The 18,676-nt window shown below is 36.4% G+C and overlaps 1 protein-coding gene across 1 annotated transcript in view; it reads left to right on the top strand.

Annotated features, from left to right (window-relative positions):
* The window catches only part of Sycp1 (synaptonemal complex protein 1), a 93,322-nt gene extending 77,684 nt beyond the window's left edge, over window positions 1-15,638 (top strand). The window contains exons 29-32 of the mRNA XM_055628333.1: window positions 2,007-2,186; window positions 11,005-11,142; window positions 15,319-15,405; window positions 15,501-15,638. Coding sequence (XP_055484308.1) covers window positions 2,007-2,186; window positions 11,005-11,142; window positions 15,319-15,405; window positions 15,501-15,638 — 543 coding nt within the window. The remainder of the gene's footprint in view (window positions 1-2,006; window positions 2,187-11,004; window positions 11,143-15,318; window positions 15,406-15,500) is intronic.
* The last annotated feature ends 3,038 nt before the right edge of the window (window positions 15,639-18,676 follow it).

Below are 18,676 nucleotides of genomic sequence, written 5' to 3'. Positions count from 1 at the left end.
CAAAAGAAAAATATTAAAGAATTTAAGAAGTGTAACTAGGCTTTTGAGAATTACACTTTTTCTAGTCATACTAGAATATCATAGACCTAATCTAATCATTAAATTGATTAAGCCTTTCTGATTTTGGCTGTTATTTAAATTCCTTGTGCCATTATTTTCTCATCTCTAAGGGGGATTTTTTTTTTTTTTTTTACTTATATCTTCAGTTTATTAGGAGGATCAAGTGTGAGGTAAACACTACAAAGAAAGGATTAGAGTGTGTTCTGCATCATTTGAAGTATAACATTCAGAAAAATTGTGTTTACAGAAATATGTTTCTATAATTATTTCTGTATTATGAAGAAATATGTACTCTCCAAGGTTTTTTTAAGCTACCAGATAAATGGCATTTCCCTGACATGGCCACAAGGTGGTGGAACAGTGACTTTAAATTGCCACTCAGAGATGTAGTTGGGGAAAATTTTTCCTGGAAAAGCTAGTTTGGAGATTCTAATTATGTCCTCTGATGAATCCAGAGAGCAGGAAAAACAAAACAAAACAGAAACAGAAACTTTAATCAAAATATATTCAGTTATAGTTATAATATAGAAATATGTATGAAAAGGATACAGAAATGCAATTGAAAAAAAAAGTACATTTGGAAGGCTAAGACTGCTTTAAGTTGAAAGACAACCTATTCTATATATGGAGTTCCAGACCATGTCTCAAAAAATTTCAAGAAAAATGAAAAATAAAAAATTCTTAACTGCTGGAAAAATTGTTATAATTATAGATTGTTAGAATGAGACAAAAACCAAATCATTTTCACTTAGTAGATCGATTTTCTAGATAGGCAAATTTGAGTCTGCCAAGACAGCAATATACTCAGAGAAGAGAATATTGTATGCTCCTGCTTTAATGTTTTTTTTTAGAAAATACTAACTTCAGTCACTTAAAACTTTTTAACCTTTATTTATTTGTTTGTTTACTAACTGCAGTCACTTAAAACTTCTTTAACTATTTATTATTTTATTTATTTATTACTTTATTACTTTATTACTTTATTACTTTATTTATTACTTTATTTATTACTTTATTTATTTATTTATTTATTTATTTATTTATTTATTTATTTATTTATTTATTTATATCTGTTTGGTGTTTTGCTTGCATTCATGTCTTGCAGTGAGTGCCTGAGAAGGCCAGAAGAGAGCATCAGCTCCCCTGTAACTAGAGTTACAATTGATTGTGAGCTACCACGTGGGTGGTGGGAATGAAACTGGGATACTGTGGAAGGACATTCCGTGACTTTTGCAGTTTCTTTTACTTTTTAATCATTCACTTTATATCCTCTAGTTTAAACTCTCTAAGTTCAAATACCAAACTTTTGAAATATTGTACTTTAGTATGTTTATCTATTAATACTTAATTCTGTTAGTTGAGAGGTTTCCAGTATTGAATTTGTGGAGATAATGGTGGCCAAAGAAAGAGATAAAATAGAGCATGATGTACTTGGCAATCATATAATAATCTACTAAAGCAATATTGAACTATCTTGAGAGCCTAGGATGTAGCTAAGTCATAGGGGACTTTTTAGCATGTGTAAGGCTCTAGGTTTGATCCCAGCACTCTGTCGTTCTCTCTCTCTCCCTCTCTCCTTCTCTACCTCTCCCCCTGTGTATGTGTTTTACTAGGAAGATTTTTATCTTTTACTAGGTTATATATAATGTATATGGGAAGAAATTATGACCAATTTACCCTGTGAATGGCTAAAGGAAGCTGCATACAAAGATAGAATTGAGAAAAATCATTGGGTTGAAATAATGGCAAAATATTTAGAGTAAACTTGTAACATATTTACTCTCAGTTGGAGCAAATGACTATTTTTCAGGGTTTTTTTCTGTTGCATTTTTTCCTCACTTTAAAAGTTGAATGAGACTGTGTGAGTTTGAGGCCAAAATGGGCTTCATAAGGAGACATTTAAAAAAATAAATTAATATGGTTTTATTCACTTTTGTCCAATGTAGAAAATACAGGTATCCTTACTGGAATCACCTGAAACCACTTGTTGGAAATTTGATTCTAAAACAACTCCTTCACAAAATAAATCTTTGATTTCCTCATTCGTGAATAGCAGCAAATCCAAAGATAATGGAGATTGTCTGTGGACGTCTGCCAAAAACATTTTATCTACAACAGTTACAAAGGTTGGTTGATAAATTTCTAAGATAATAGTAACTTTTTAATAAAAAAGGTTTTGGTATTACATACCACAGATTCATACACGTATAAAACTAATTTTTTGCAAAGACCATTTTTTTGTTGTTGTATCAGCTTGAAATGGTTTCATTTTTTAAATCATTTTTTTCTCGTTATGTCCAAACCTAATGGCATCTTGGGCCGCTTCCATAACTTGTTCATTTTCCAATGCAGAGTCTTGAATCTGGGAAGTCTGGTTCTGATTTGATGCTGTACAGCGCTACTACAGTTACCACCACTGCTATTTGTTTTACTTCATTTTCTGCCTTTTAGTTAGCAGTTGTCAATTAGCAAGTGATAATTTTAGCTGTCTTCCACATGTTTCTTTATTTTGATTTTTTTTGAGATACGGTTTCTCTGTAGTCTTTGCTGTTCTAGAGCTTGCTATGTAGACTAGGCTGGCCTTGAACTCACTGAGACCCTTCTGACTTTGCCTCTGCAGAGCTGGGATTAAAAGCATGTGCTGCCATGCCCAGCTCACATTTTTATTTAATACGCAGGGAACTCCCACAACCTTGGCACACTGACTATATGCAGAATTTTATTCTGTCAACCCCTCTCCCCTCTTTTAATATTGCATTCTACTCTTAAGTTTCTTCTATTCAGCTGAGCACAAGTATAGCTAAATAGATTTGTTATCCAAGTTCATAATAATAATGAAAATTATGAGGAAAGTCAGTGCAGGAACTCAAGGCAGGAACCGGGAGGCAGGAACTAATGCAGAGGCCTTGGGGGAGTGCTGCTTACTGGTTTGATTCCCATGGCTTGCTCATCCTGCTTTCTTATACAACCCAGGACCACCTGCTCATGGTAGCACCATCGCCAGTGGGTTAATCAAGAAATTTCTTCACAGACTTGCTTATAGTCTAGACTTTTGAAGGCATTTTCTCAGTTGAGGTGTTTCCTCTTTCTAGATGATTCTTGTTTGTGTCAAGTGGACAGCTAACCAACCAACGTGGCTATATAGCTTAGAAAAGCCTTTATATAAATTATTCATAACCACATTGTTTAAAATGTGTAACAGTATTAAAGAATAACTTCACTTCTAAAACTTAATCGAAATATTTTAAGAAAAAAAAGTACAGATCTTAATTACCTTAAATTAAACTGAACACAACTTTATAACCAATGCTCAGATTAAAATAGTTTTACTTTATTTTAGGAAAGCTCCAATTATTACTCCTTTCAAGATCAGTTATTTATCTCAACTCATGTAGCACATACTCTTTTGTATCTGTATTTCTTTTATTGAATATTATGTTGATGAGGTTTATCCATGTTGTTGCTTAAAGTTATATGCCATTTTTACTAGTATAATAACATTCTAGTGTGATTGTGTTAAATTTTTTTATCAATTGTGTTACTAATAAATATTGGGATAGTTTTCAGATTTGTTTTTATGAAAAGTATTATCAAAATTCTAGTACCTGGCATACACATTTTACTTATATATGTACAAAGGAATAAAATTGGTAGATTGTGGAGGTACATGTATTTTAGTATATACCACCACTCATTATTTTAGTAATTTTAATCAATTTAAAGAATTATAAGTGGCAGTGTATACTAAAATACATGTATCTTTATAATCTAGTAATTATGCCTAGAGTCAATGAATGTGCTAATACCTCTATATTTTTAGCTTTTTCATTATAATCATTCCTAGTGGTTACCTTATTTATTTATTTTTAAATAAACTAATTGTAACTGATTTTGTATTTTCGGAAGCTTGCTAAGGGATATATAGAAGTTGTGTGTATCTTTTATCCAGATTTTCTCACACATTTGTTAAAACCAAAAAGCTTACATTAGTATATTACTTACTAATTAAACTTGAGCTTTTACATGGATTTTACAGGTTTTTAAAATCTTTTTTTTTTCTATTTAAGGATACAGTTAATGTAGCAGTTGCATTAAATTGTCTTATTTCTTTATTGTTTGCCTTTTTGAGACAGCATTTTGTATTGTAGCCAAGACTAGCCTGACACTTGGTATGTAACCTGTGCTGGTCTTAAATTCCTGGCATTATAGAGGTGAGCCATTATGCCTGGCTTCTGATCTTAATTTTTAACAGAGGTTTTTTGTGGCTACAATTTTCATATAGATTCATTTTTCTACATCTCAATGTGTTTTCTAGCTTCCTTGTAACTGTCCTGGCTATCCTGAGACTTGCAGCATAGACCAGATTAGCCTCAAATTCAGATCTGCCTGCCTCTGTGTCCTGAGTGCTAGTATTGAAGCCATGTCCCGCCATACATGGCTCTTATAACTCTTCTTAACTCATTATATATTTATAAATGTTCTCTATGCACATGTTTATGAATTTCCCTAATATCCATTTGATTGCATTATAGAATCTTTTAAACATATTTTCTTAGCTTCTGTTTACTGATTGGCTGGGGTTTGAAAGTCACTATTTTTCCTGGTTATGAGCTCATTTGTTTTGGAGGTCTGTCTACTTACAACATATTTTGATAGACTGAGCTCTTTTTTAATTTTTGTATTAATTACAGTTTATTCACTTTGTATCCCAGTTGTAGCCCCCTCTCTCCTCTCCTCCCAATCCCCCCCCCCCCCCCCTATCTCCTTCTATTTCCCTCTTTAAGTCCACGGATAGGGGAGGACCTCCTCCCCTTCCATCTGGCCCTAGCTTATCCGGGCTCATCAGAACTGGCTGCATTGTCTTCCTCTGTGGCCTGGCAAGGCTGCTCCCTCATCCAGGGGAGCTGGTCAGTGAGATACCCACTGAGTTCATAACAGAGACAGTCCCTGTTTTCCTTACTAGGGAAACACACTTGGAGACTGAGCTACCATGGGCTACATCTGAGCAGGGGTTCTAGGTTATATCCATGAATGGTCTTTGTTTGGAGTATCAGTCTCAGAAAAGACCTCTGGGCCCAGATATTTTGGTTCTGTTGCTCTCCTTTTGGAGCTCCTGTCCTAGACTGAGCTCTTTAATGTGCAATTTCTTCCTCTTGTTTTGTTGAATAAGAATGTAGCTGCTTCAAACTTATTTTTTTTTAGTAGCGTACATAACTTTCTACTTTTTATTGTTAATTTCTTTGCTATTAGACCTAAAGTTGGTCTTTTACGAATAACATATAATCCACATCTTTTCACAAAGTTTATTCTGCTAGTCTTTGTCCTTTAATTAGAGTGATATTGACACTGAATTAATTACTAAGATGGTGGAATATATTTTTATCATTTTATTGCTTATGTTAAATCTTACACCTAATTTTTTTTCTTGTATTTCTTCTTTTAGGTTAAGTAGGTACCTTTGTAAAGAGAACTTTATTTGCCTGGTTCAGTTGTCTCTGAGGCTTACTGCCTCCTTCTACCAACCTAGGTCTAGTCCTGCAAGCTTCTAGCCTCTGAACAGTTTAACATAGATATAGAATGATTTCAGCTGCTGAGACTTAGTGCTTAATAAGCTCACCCTTTCTTGTTCTGAGTTCTGCTCTAGCTGGTCCAACTCAGCTGTTCTGGCTCAAATTCCTCTCCCACCTAATTTACTCAGTCTGGCTTCTCAGCAACTGAATTGCTCTCCTTAGCCCCAAACTGACTCTAGCAATCTGCTCTAATCTCCTGGGTCCTTCTTATTCTCTGGCTGATCGTCTTCACCTGAGTTCTCTCTTTGCAATGAGCATGTATCACCGTCTCCATAAAACTGCCTCCTCTCCCCTCGTTCTCAGTGTTGCTCCCTTAAGCAGCTTCCCTGTCCTCTCTGTTCTCATGAGAGTTGGGTGTATCCGATTCTGTCAAATCTTTCTCATTTATCACTTTTTCTGCCACTTAATTAGACATCACTTTCAAACATGGCTGCTTCCTTCTACAAACTAACTTTATGTTCATTGTTTGGGATTAAACGTGTGTCCAACCACATCTGAATCTAAGCTTTTCTTTACCTGATACTCGCTCTATACAAGCTGACCCTGAACCCAGATCTGCTTGCCTCTGTCTCCTGGATTAAAGGCCTATTTGGATGCCAGCTGGATCACACAGACCTACAAGGTCTTTGGATGTGATCTCGTGCCATAACAGCCAAGTTCTGAATTTAAATTTCTCTACATGCCTTTTAGAGTGAAATTTCAGTTTTTTTTTGAGGTTTTACTGGTTTTAGAGTCATTGTTTGGTGATGCTTTGACAAATGTGACACCATAAATTTAAATGATTTTAGTTAGTATTAATGTGATTTCAACAGTATTGTATATTAATTATTAATACTATATATATATTGAGTTTTCTTTCATTTGTGAAAGATACTGTTACTGATGGTTGGGGTCTGCCCCAGGTGTTTCCAAGTTCTTGGCCTCTTATCTAAAGAATTTAATTTAAAATAAGGCCTCACACAGATTCTAAAACAAACAAAGTAATCTTATTTGGAGCAAAGTGATTATTGCCAAGTTACAGAGGGATCCGTTGTCAAGACTGACAGTGGCAGAGACATATAGTCAAACTTTGGGCAGAGGGCAGGGAGTCTTATGGAAGAGTGGGGGGGGATAGAAGGACCCAGATGGGACAGGAGCTCCATAAGACCAACAGAACCAACAAATCTGGGCCCAAGGGGACCTGCTGAGACTGATGCACCAACCAAGGACCATGCATGGAGAAGATCTAGGACCCCTGCTCAGATGTAGCCAGTTGGCAGCTCAGTCTCCGCGTGGGTTCCCTAGTAAGGGGAGCAAGGCCTGTCTCTGACATGGATTCTGTTGCTTGCTCTTCAGTCACTTCCCCCTGTTGGGGCTGCCTTGCAAAGCCACAAAGGAAGAGGATGCAGGCAGTCCTGATGACACTTGATTGGTTGGGGTCACTTGGTAGGGGAGGAGGCTTTCCCCTTTCTGAGGACTAGGTGAGGGGGTGGGGGGAATAGGGAGAAAGGGCGGGACTAGGAGAACAGGGAGGTGCCTATGATAGGAATGTAAAGTGAATAAATTAAAAAAAAAGAATCTTCAATTTTTTTTGCAGTGCTCAGTGCACATTGGATAAATAATAATTTCTTAATAAATAATTGATTTATTTTAAAAAAGACTGACAGTGGGCATATAAGTGAAAGTACTCAAGAGTCAGATAATTGTTCAGGGTACCCTCCTCATGTAACTATTTTATAACAAGTGTAAATTATTTCACTGGTCCTTTCAACAAGCATCATTTCATACTGAAGAAAACAGTTCATTTAACCATTAGCAAAATACCATGTGAAAAATACTGTAAGATAGTAAAATACATACATAGTGGCACTGTCTATATAGAGGAACATTATGAAGCTTACTGGATGAGTCATGATATATTAAGATTATTTTAGCTTTGATACTGTATAGTGATCTCTCCAGCAAATTAGGATGTATATTATCAGATGTGTATGTCTTTATGTTCATCTTTTCTTCAAAAAAATTGAGGGAGTTGAAGCAACGACTTGGGACAAATTGCATCCCACTCCTAAGATATTTGCTTAATTCAAGTTTTGCTTCCTCTGTTAATTCTTCCAAAGTCATTCAGTAGTAAATAGTATACAGTAGCAACTTTACAATTTGTGAATTATTAAGTGAAATACTTTATTAAAAGATTAACTTTTAGAAAGCCTATAAGAATATTATTTACACTAATGAACATTTTCACAGTTTGAAAAAAAATACAGGTTATTGCTGATGACTGTTCTTCCTTTACTGGAACTTCTTCCTGGCATAAATACATGGACACCTAAGAAACCTCCACTTCTGGTTAACTTAGAAACTGGCAAATTCACAAAGAAAGCTTATTTTGTAAATACAGAAGAAACATTTTTATGAGAGACCCCCCTCATAAAAACACAGAACCAACCATAACTGTGCAAATAAAACAGTTTTCCTGAAAGGCTTATATGGATCATTGCCTTAGAGATTCCTGAACATATTAATAAAAGAAGTTTTTCCTATATCTGAAATATGAGTTCACTGATTATGTTCCTCTTCTGTTTTAAAGAAAATAACTATGTCCTGCTAAAGATGGTTCTGATACTGCTGTATAAACCTTATAACAATAAATATTTAAATTTCTGTTATATATCTGCTGGTTTTTTAGGTAAGAGCAAAAAAAAAAATAGTTTTCTGGGAGCTGGAGAGATGGCTCAACAATTGAGAGCACTGGCTACTCTTCTAGAGGTCCTGAGTTCAATTCCCAGAAACCACATGGCTCACAACCATCTATAATGAGATCTTGTGCCTTCTTCTAGTATATAGGTGTACAGGCAGATAGAGCACTCCTATACATAAAATAAATAAATCTTAAGCAAACAGACAAAACGCTCTTCTTTGTCCACTATTTCCTATGCCTCACTTCCCCAAAGACAGAAATCTTGGCATTTAGAAGTCTTGAACTAGGAAAGAAAGCATCTTTAAAATAGACTGCGGAAGAGAGGGATGAGTCTAGAACATTATTTATGTAGGTAGGCTCCCTTTTGTTATTCCTGAGCCTTAGTAAAAACCTCATCTAAACTACAGCCCTGTCTCATCTGTGTGATGACATGAAGGCACAAGTTATGCCATGAATAGTTGAGATTAAAGGGGAGAGCCTGAATAAAGTTGTGAGGAAGAGGATAAAGCTGAGGTTCAGAAGCTGTACACAGGAAGTGTCACAGAACAGAGACCTGGTGCAGGGTTGCTGCAGAGTGACAGCTATAGCACGTCTTGGTGAGCCACTAACCCTGTCTCAGGTACGCTGAGCCTCAATATTTGTGGTACGTGGCAGGGATACTTTGCTGTTACAAGACAGAGTCTCACTCTGTAGCTCAGGATGACCTCATGGTGATCCTTCTGCTTTAGCCTCCCAAGGGTTGTGATCTCAGATGTGAGCCATCATGTTTGGTCAGGGATTGATCTTTTGAAAGTGTTTCCGAATGATATATTTTTCAAAATGTCTTTCCCAATCATACAGCATTAACATGCTTCTTTTTTCAGTCTCACAAAGGAAAAGTACAGTCTTTCAGAGGTGATATTGCAACATAGTGAACATAGAAAGAAGTGAGAATCTATCTTACGTCAGACATTAAAATTTTTGGAAATGAAATACAGTGCCACCTTTATCATTAAATTTTTTTATGCTTTTGAAATTATTGCCATTACTTAAATTTTTAAAACTTCAGTGTATATGGCTGTTTTACCTGCATGTATATCTGTGTACTACTTGGGTACAGCTCCTATGAAGGTTAGAAAAGAGCATTGGGTTACTTGAAATTGAGGTAAAAATTGGTTATGAATTGCTGTGTGCGTGCTGGGAATGATCAGTTTCTTTTTGTGAGGTTCAAGAGAAGTAGTTGGCTACTAAGAGGCACAGTTTAGGTAGTTTTCTTTTTCATTAATAGGTTTGGTCATATATCCATTTTTCCTACTCCTTATTTCTCTTCCCTTAATTGCCACACCCTCTCCAGCATCGTCTGTGTAGCATGTCAGTAGATTGTGCTACTAGACGGGAGATATGTTTCCTTCGGGAATAGGCTCCCTGGAGGTCACTGGCAAAAGAACCCCAACATGGCCACCTAAGCCAAAAAGACATATTCTGAGAGTCCCATGCTTCCTTGGTTGCAGGTTTGGATTGATGAGCTTTTTTGCTGTTTCTCTATGATTCTTGGAACAGCACAATTAACTATTCAAGGAAACACATTTCTGATAGATTACTAAAAGCTTTAGCAAATAAGAGTGGAAGGAAAATAAAATTTTAGGAGAGGTAATAAATCAGATTCAACATCAGGAATTGCTTGTGGAAAAACCAAACATTGTAGGTAATAAAGGGGCAAGAGTTTTAGGTCTTTCTAAAGAAAATATTTAATCAGGATTTGTCAGGATGAATGCTCTAGATATTCCCACTGCAGTAAAACTACTACAAAACCATTACCAAACACAGGTGTTTATGATGAGGCAGAAAGAAGATAGGCAAACATAGGAGGTCAGAAGGTTTTATATTATACTATGAGTTTTAGCTTAAGCATCCTATCTCTAAAGGAAGATTGTAAATCCTTAGCAAGATAAACAGGAGGAATTCCCCACAATGCTTATCTATCTAGGGAGGATTGTAAATCTTTAGCCAACTTGGCTCGGAGGGCAATGACAGCCCCTGGCCTTCTCCTCACTAATTAGCAGCAATAGCTCTATGTAAATAGTCATGAGTTTAGAGTTCTATGTTTGCTCTGCTTAAAAGCTTTTAGGCCAAGAATTTTTGTAGACACTGCTTCTACCAGGTTACCCTTTCAGTTAAATGTAAACTTTATGTTGTTGGTAAAAGTCTGATTGTACCGGGTAGTATGTCAACTTCAAGGTGCTTCTTTATGTAATCACTATATAAATATTAGCTTGACTTCAGTAAATCGCAGCAGATTCAAACACTTGGTGTGTGCGTCTGCCTGTCAATCCGCCTATCTGTGTCTAACTTGATAGCCGAACCTCTGATTCCCCGTGGTTGTGGGACTCGACTGGGCTGGTCCACAGCACTTAATGCTTGTAATTTTAAGTTTATGCACACCCAATTGTACATAGGTATGAGATCGTAAGTAGGGGGATTTTCTATCAAAAGCATCTGCATTAAATATCTATTTAAAATGTCTGTTTGTTAGGTTTGCTAAGAACGGAAGCTTATTGCTACAGATTCAAATTGCCTTGAAGTGCATGACCTATACTGACAATGTTGTCTGCGTTGGCCTCAAACTCATCATACTCCTTCTTCAGCCTGTTGGGATTATACGTATATTCTATCACTTTAAGCACTTATGTATTTTTTTTAAACATTTTTGCACAGGAATATACCGTGAAGACACCAACTAAAATGAGTATCTGTCAAAAAGAAAAGTATAAACCTGGAGGAAGTAACAAAAAGAGAAAAACAGTCTTTGAATTTGATGTTAATTCAGATAGTTCAGAAAATGCTGATCTCTTGGTAGGTAAAAATATTATGAAAAACTACCATTTTTACTTGGACATGTCATTTTAATTATTTCTTGGCGTAAATGTAAAACAGTATGTACATAGTATATACCATTGTGATAATGAAATATAACAAAACTGTCACAATGTAGAATCATGTTTTCATGTTATTTGACAGAAATTAAGGTTCAAAGAATTTTTCTCTAAATTTCAGAAAACACGACACTTAAGAACACAGAATGCCAAATACTTGGCATATGTGATGACTAATCATTGTCTTGGTTTTTAGAAAAATATTACAGAAGAGTTTTTACTATATTTAAAAAACATAAAAGTTGGATTAATATTTTTAATTTTTCACAGCTGTATCTGTTATTAAGGCTCTCATCTTTTTTGCATATTTGTTGTTTGGTTTTCCACCACTATTGATTGATATTTATATTACAATACTGATTGACAACTGTAATGTTCTGTCACTTTTAAGGAGATATGTAGTAGGATAGCAAGTTTTTTTTTTTTTTTGTATTTTATTTTTTTCTTATCAGTTACATTTTATTAACTCTGTACCACAGCTGTGTCCCGATCCCTCATTCCCTCCCAGTCCCTCCCTCCCTCCCTCCTCTCCACCATGCCCCTTGCCAAGTCCACTGATAGGGGGGACCTCCTCCCCATTCCTCTGATCCTGTTTTATCAGGTATCTTCAGGACTGGCTGCAAAGCTCTCCTCTGTGGCCTAACAGGACTGCTCCTCCCTTGGGGGGTGGGGAGGCCAAAGAGCCAGTCATTGAGTTCCTGTTAGAAATAGTCCTTGTTCCCCTCACTATGGGAAACCAATTGGTTACTGAGCTACCACAGGCTACATCTGAGCAGAGGTTCTAGGTTACATTCATACATGGTCCTTGGTTGCATGTCAGTCTCAGAAAAGACCCTGTGCCCAGATATCTTTGGTCCTTGTGGAGCTCCTATCCTTTCCTCATCAGACTAACTCTCCTTCTTCCTTATGATTCCCTGTACTCTGCCAAAGGTTTGGTCATGAGACTTTGCTTTGGAAACACTGCTAGTTAGAGTCTTTCCAATGCGCTCAGTAGACTCCTGTCAATGTTCAATGCGCATCCCATCTGTCTTTCAAAACGAGGATTGATCATCTTACCCCATGGCCGCTCTCTTGATTACCTTTTTTAGGTGTATAGATTTCATTATGTTTATTATATCTTATAGGTCTATATAAGTGAGTATATACCGTGTTTGTCTTTCTCCTTCTGGGATATTTCACTCAGGATGATCTTTTCTAGATCCCACCATTTGCCTGCAAATTTCATGATTTCCTCCTTTTTGATTGCTGAGTAGTATTCCATTGTGTAAAAATACCACAATTTCTGTACCCATTCCTCCGTTGATGGACATCTGGGTTGTTTCCAGGTTCTGGCTATTACAAATAAAGCTGCTATAAACATGGTTGAGCAAATATCCCTTTTGTGTACTTGAGCAAACTTTGGGTATATACCTAACAGTGGTGTATAGCTGGGTCTTGAGGAAGCACTATTCCTAATTGTCTTAGAAAGTGCCAGATAGATTTCCAGAGTGGTTGTACCAGTTTACATTCCCACCAGCAGTGGAGGAGGGTTCCCCTTTCTCCACAACCTCTCCAGCATGTGTTGTCCCTTGAGTTTTTCATTTTGGCCATTCTGATGGGTGTAAGGTGATATCTCAGGGTCGTTTTGATTTGCATTTCCCTGATGGCTAATGAGGTTGAGCATTTCTTTAAGTGTTTCTCTGCCATTCGATATTCCTCTGTCGAGAAATCTCTGTTTAGCTCTGTTCCCCATTTTTTAATTGGATTACTTGGTTTGCTGCTTTTCAGCTTCTTTAGCTCTTTGTATATACTGGATATTAGTCCTCTGTCAGATAAAGAGTTAGTGAAGATTCTTTCCCAATCTGTAGGCAGGCGTTTTGTTTTGATGACAGTGTCCTTTGCTTTACAGAAGCTGTTCAGTTTCATGAGGTCCCATTTATTGATTGTTGCTCTTAGAGCCTGTGCTGTTGGTGTTCCGTTCAGGAAGTTGTCTCCTGTGCCAAGGAGTGTAGGATAGCAAGTTTAAGGAAGCTACTATTTTTATGATTACTCCAATTTAAAAGGATGATAACGGTTAAATAACTAAACATAGAATAATTTAAAACAAAGAGTACTGCACTAAATTGAGCAAAAACCTTATTTATCTTTAGTGTCAAAATTCTAGTGAAAGTCAATTGTTCGATTATTTTTTTCCCTTTCCTCCTCCTCCTCTTCCTCCTCCTCCTCCTCCTCCTCCTCCTCCTCCTCCTCCTTCTTCTCTCTCTCTCTCTCTCTCTCTCTCTGTCTGTTTTGTTTTCTTTGTTTCAGACAAGGTCCTGGAACTCACTGTGTAGAGTAGGCTGGCCTCAAACTCAGAGAGATTTGCCTGCCTCTGCCTCCCTGTTTAATTATTTCCACTTAAAACTTTAAGATATTTGAAGCTTTTTATTGCTCAGGAGCTGTTAATTTGTTGTTGTGGAATACTGAGTAGTTGAACATTAGAACCCTGTTATTGAAGTTGATATGTGGAGTTCCTTTTCCAGATAGATAATGATAAACATCTCAAATAATGAAATTGTGAACTAGAACCTATTTAAAATGTTTTCCATTAGTTGAATTATTTATTGTAACAATTCATTCTGTAAAAATGTAGAGAATGTTGTCATTTTCATTTTACTGTTGAGGAAATTATAAAAGTTTCTTTTATAAGATCACACAGTAAGGCATGGAGCTAAAATCTGAATATAACTTGGTACCATAGCTATGGAAGTCATTGCATATAATAGCTTCCAGAGAAAAATGCAGTCCTAATACATACAAATGTAATGAGAATGTCTAGAAATATCCTGAATTTTGGAGGTAAACATTTCAGTGTTATAATCCTTCCATATATCTACCAGAGTAATCTTTCTTTGCTACTATGATATATCTTTAAATTATTTTGTTTTCATTTTTTTAAAAGATGTATGCATTGTATAAATGAAGGTTATAGCTCAGTGGTGGTATTTATCTAGTATTGGTGCCCTGGCTTTAATTCTCAGAACTGCAAAACTCTTTAAAATTAAAATGAACAAAATTATTGTGCATGACCTTGGGAACATGATAAAGTGGGATATACCAAGAATCTCTCTCTCTTAGGCAACAGTTGTTCTGGCAGGAATGAAATGAAATGAAATGTTTCGGATATCTGGAATCTTATTTCAGTTCTCTGTCTTCCAAAGGAAATATTGACAAGCAATTAAATTGTTTCTTGGTCAGGTTCAGTCTTAAATGGTAGTGGCTAATGTTAATACTGCAGTCAACCCACAGCCCTGTACCAGTCAGTTACACTTGTGTTTCTGGCATAGCTCTCTAGAGTTGCATGCACAATAAGTACTTCGCTTGCAAGTCTCAGGGTGTTGTAGATAATTTAAAAGTATGGGCCAATAATGTTTATTATTTTCCCTATAATTATTGTGGCAGAATTATCTAACTTGCTATTATAGTCAATAAAGACACAGGTATACCTGATAGATTATAGAATAGCTTTATTTCACCTAAGGGAGGGCAGATGTTACCTCCTCAACTACCTTAACCTCCCAAGCCCCCATCCAGTGCCACCTGCTCTAATAATTTCTAACTGGGCTACTTCCCATCCATAATCTCAAAATACTTGCTAATGTTCATCTGGGTTGCTTTCCTCCATACCAATTCAACCCTGTCTCCTCTCCATGCTAACCCATTGTGGCTCCCTCCTTTCCAGTCTCCTACTTTCTCATGATCCTCCTCTCCCCAAAGCCCACAAACTTTTTTCACACCTACCCTATTCGCCCTGCCCAGGCATGTTGGCATTTTATTACTAACCAACCAGGAATAACTTTAGGCAAGGTTTACACAACAAGAACAGGCGTTTGGGCAGCAACCAGATCTTGGGGGCTAGTAATTAGCATCAGAATATATAGAACCAGACCAACTGCCAAATTAGGTGCAAATGTTACAAGCCCTGTTTTCCTTTTTTTTTTTTTTTTTTTTGCCACTCTGCTTTTCTGTCCTATTTGTTCTGCCTCTCATTGTCCTCGTAGGTGATAGGTTGACAAGATTTTAATAACTTAATATTGATAGTAACTGTAACATTGTATTTTTGTATTTTTCTTTTAAGAGCATAGTTTCAGAGGAAGAGACATCAAACAGGCTTTACAAAAATAATTCACTAAATTCTCATCTGTTGGTCAAAACTCCCAAACAGGTAGCTGTTAAATTTTATTTCAGAAAGCAAAATTTAAATGCTGATCTCCTTTCCTAAAAATATTAAGATAATGTTTTACTTTATTTTGTATTTAGACTCCTTCATCTCTATCAACTCCTGCATCTTTTATGAAGATTGAAAATCTGAAAAAGACAAGAGAGGACCGTTGGGCGGCAGTTGCTAAAATTGATAGGAAAAGAAGACTAAAGGAATCAGAAAAGTTATTTGCTTAATTTTAGAAAATCAGTGTTGGTTATAGAGACTAATAACATTTCATAGTTAACTTTTTTATTATTTCCCAGAGAACCAAACTTTACTCAGGAATTCAGACTTTAAAATTAACTTACATAATTTTTTTGTATATGTTATTATATTTTGGCTTAAATATAAAATAACTATAGATATTATATTTGTTGCTTTTACTTACAGTATATATTAAAGTCTGAAGTTTTTTGTTTTTTTTTTTTTTTTCAAGACAGGGTTTTTCTGTATAGCCTTGGCTCTTCTGGATTCAATTTGTATACCAGGCTGGCCTTGAGCTCACAGAGATCGCCAGTCTCTGCCTCCCGGAGTGCTGGGATTACAGGCGTGTGCTACCATGCCTGGCTTAAGTTCGAAGTTTTTTTAACTTGAAGTTTTGTTATTAGAAATGCATTATTGAAATTTATAATGTATTCTTTACTATTAAAGTATTTTGGATGCAAATAAATATTTCTCATTGATTTTTTTGAGGGTATCTGAATAGCTAATCATTATAATTTTGAGAGTTGTGAATGATAAATATTGTTTCTCAGAGATTAAATTGATGGGGATATCACTGTTAATATTTTGCGGTAGTTTTAGTCACTGGAGAAATTTAAGAAGAAATGGAAGCAACTTTTGCTGTTAAGTATAAAAAGCTCAAGAACTCCTTTGAAGGAAAAAGATAAATGGAGTAGTTAGCAGAGAGGGAAGTACAAGGCAAAATATTTTATAGAATGCTTTACAATAGGCAAGGGGTAGAATTTATTGGATAAATAAACTGTAAAACATTAAGACGAATAGACATTTCTACAATAGTAACAGGTAAGAAGAAGTAATATATGGCACAGAGTGATGGTAAATGAATGGAAGGTTGTAGGATTTTTGGTTTTACATCTCAAGTTTCTTTAATAGTTGTCCTAGTTAGTTTTGCTTTTTTTTTTTTTTTTTTTCTTTCAGTTTGACACAAGCTAGAGACATCTGGGAAAAGGAATTTCACATGAGAAAGTGCTGCCACCAGATTGCTTGTAGGCAAGTCTATAGGGCATTTTCTCAATTAATGATTGATGTGGAAGGGCCCAGCTTACTGGAGCCAGTGCTACCCCTTGGCATGTGGTCTCAGGTAGTATAAGAAAGCAAGCTGAGGCTGGGTGTGGTGGTGAACACCTGTAATTTCAGCACTTGGGGAAGTAGAGGCAGGCAGATCTCTGAGTTCCAGGCCAGCCTGGTCTACAAAGTGGCTGTCCTGTCTCCAAAACAAAACAATAATATAAGCAAGCAAGCAAGTAAACAGTCCCTGCTTCAGTTCATACCTCCATATTTCTACCTCAATTTCCCTTGATGATGGACTGTAAGCTGAAAGGTAAAATCTTTATCAAAGTTTATCAAATCTTTTGGTCAGGGTCTTTATCACAGCAATAGAAACCAAACTAAGACAGTGATGGAGGACTTAAAATCATTTACTAAGAGTACAAGGGTGAAAATGTTGAAGATTGAGAGAAGAGTAAGTATAAAAGGTTTAAAGGAGGACAATAAATTAACTTTATTTTTAAAATGAACATAAAATAGTTTTGGAGCTTTGTCTCTCTCCTCTCCTGCTCGCCCCCTCTCACTATGCCTCTCTCACTACAGGAATAGCCAGTGTCCTTAACCACTGAGCCATCTCTTCATCCCCTTATTCAGCTGTTTATAAACAGTACTTTTAGAAAATACTGAAGACTGTTGTTATAAAGAAAGAAAAACCCCAAGTGTTTTGATTTGACCAATGAAAACTCAGGGGCCAGATGCTAGAGTGAAACCTGCTAGCTCAGAAAGGCAGAGAAAGCACGAAGCTGACCTTCCTACTCAGCTCATGACCCAAAGGGAAAAACCAACAACAAAAAGCTAAAACCAAAAGGCCAAAAGCTTGCTAGCTCAGCTGAGGGCACAGGAGGAAAAGGCCTGCTGGCTCACCTGACAGCACAGGAGGAAAAAGCCAAAGTTAAAAGCCAAAGATTACTTCTCCATGCTGTCTTTAATACTCTACTCAATGCCCCTCCTTTTTACTTAATCTCTGTCAGCTAGTTTCTTGCTCTGCCTTTTGACTTAGGGTTAACTTTATTAGATCCTGTGTATAGAAAGCTCTTGGATTAAAGGTGTGTGCTAGGGCTGAATCACACCAAACAAGAAATAGGTTTTTACAGTTTCCAGTTTTGGGGTTCACAATGGAATAAAATATCCTGCAACAGTAGTCCTCTTTGGACTGTTGCTGTATTTATAACTATAAAAGATGAATGCATCTGTTACTTCATGAAGTCACTTTGGGGGTCATTAGGATAGTATTGGTAAATTTTGAAGGAGACAAGTTGGCTTGGTTGGTTTTTTTTTTTTTTTTTTCCTGTGTGTGTGTGTAACTTGTGTTTTTGCATTTGGATCTGCCTATCTTGGGTTAGATCATTGGTAAAGTTTTTTTTTTTTTTTTTTTTAAATTCAGGTTCTCTTAGTGCATATGTTTGCACTTTTCAGGAGAGACTAGGTTGTAGTATAGTTTTGGTGATGTTTTTGTCTATTAGGCTGTCACCAGCTCTATCTTCAGTCTGTCCCTTGTGGGTTCTGCAGAAACCAGCTACCCAGTAGTTATCCCACTCTGATAATAAAATAGCAGGTGACTGTGAAGAGACACTTAAGTACTAACTAGTTTGGGGAATAAAGAGGCTCTGATGGTACTGTTTATATTAATACTTTAGCATGAATGCAAAGGAAGAGGTAAACAGTCATGTGAGACTAGTGATGAATATTAACATTAGTAGATGCTATTAGGTCTCAAACCTGGGACAAATAGCTGAGTCCCTGTTTAACTTATTAAAGTAGACCTGGCTGCCAGGTTCTCCCAGCATCCCTTAGCCCTTTACCTGTTACAGGGTTTTTCTCACTGGCATTCTCTACCCCTTATCCTAACCTTCTCCAGCCCATGTGCTGGGCTGCCCTTCCCCCAACTGCCTTTCCCTATATAATTCAGTCATTTTGGCTACTTGGCCCTTTCCCCATTGCA

This window comes from Psammomys obesus, unplaced genomic scaffold (assembly GCF_907164565.1).
Source record: "Psammomys obesus unplaced genomic scaffold, mPsaObe1.curated_primary_1811, whole genome shotgun sequence".
NCBI classification, from domain to species: domain Eukaryota; kingdom Metazoa; phylum Chordata; class Mammalia; order Rodentia; family Muridae; genus Psammomys; species Psammomys obesus.
Note: the sequence above shows the minus strand (reverse complement) of the source record. Positions and strands in the feature narration are given on the sequence as shown.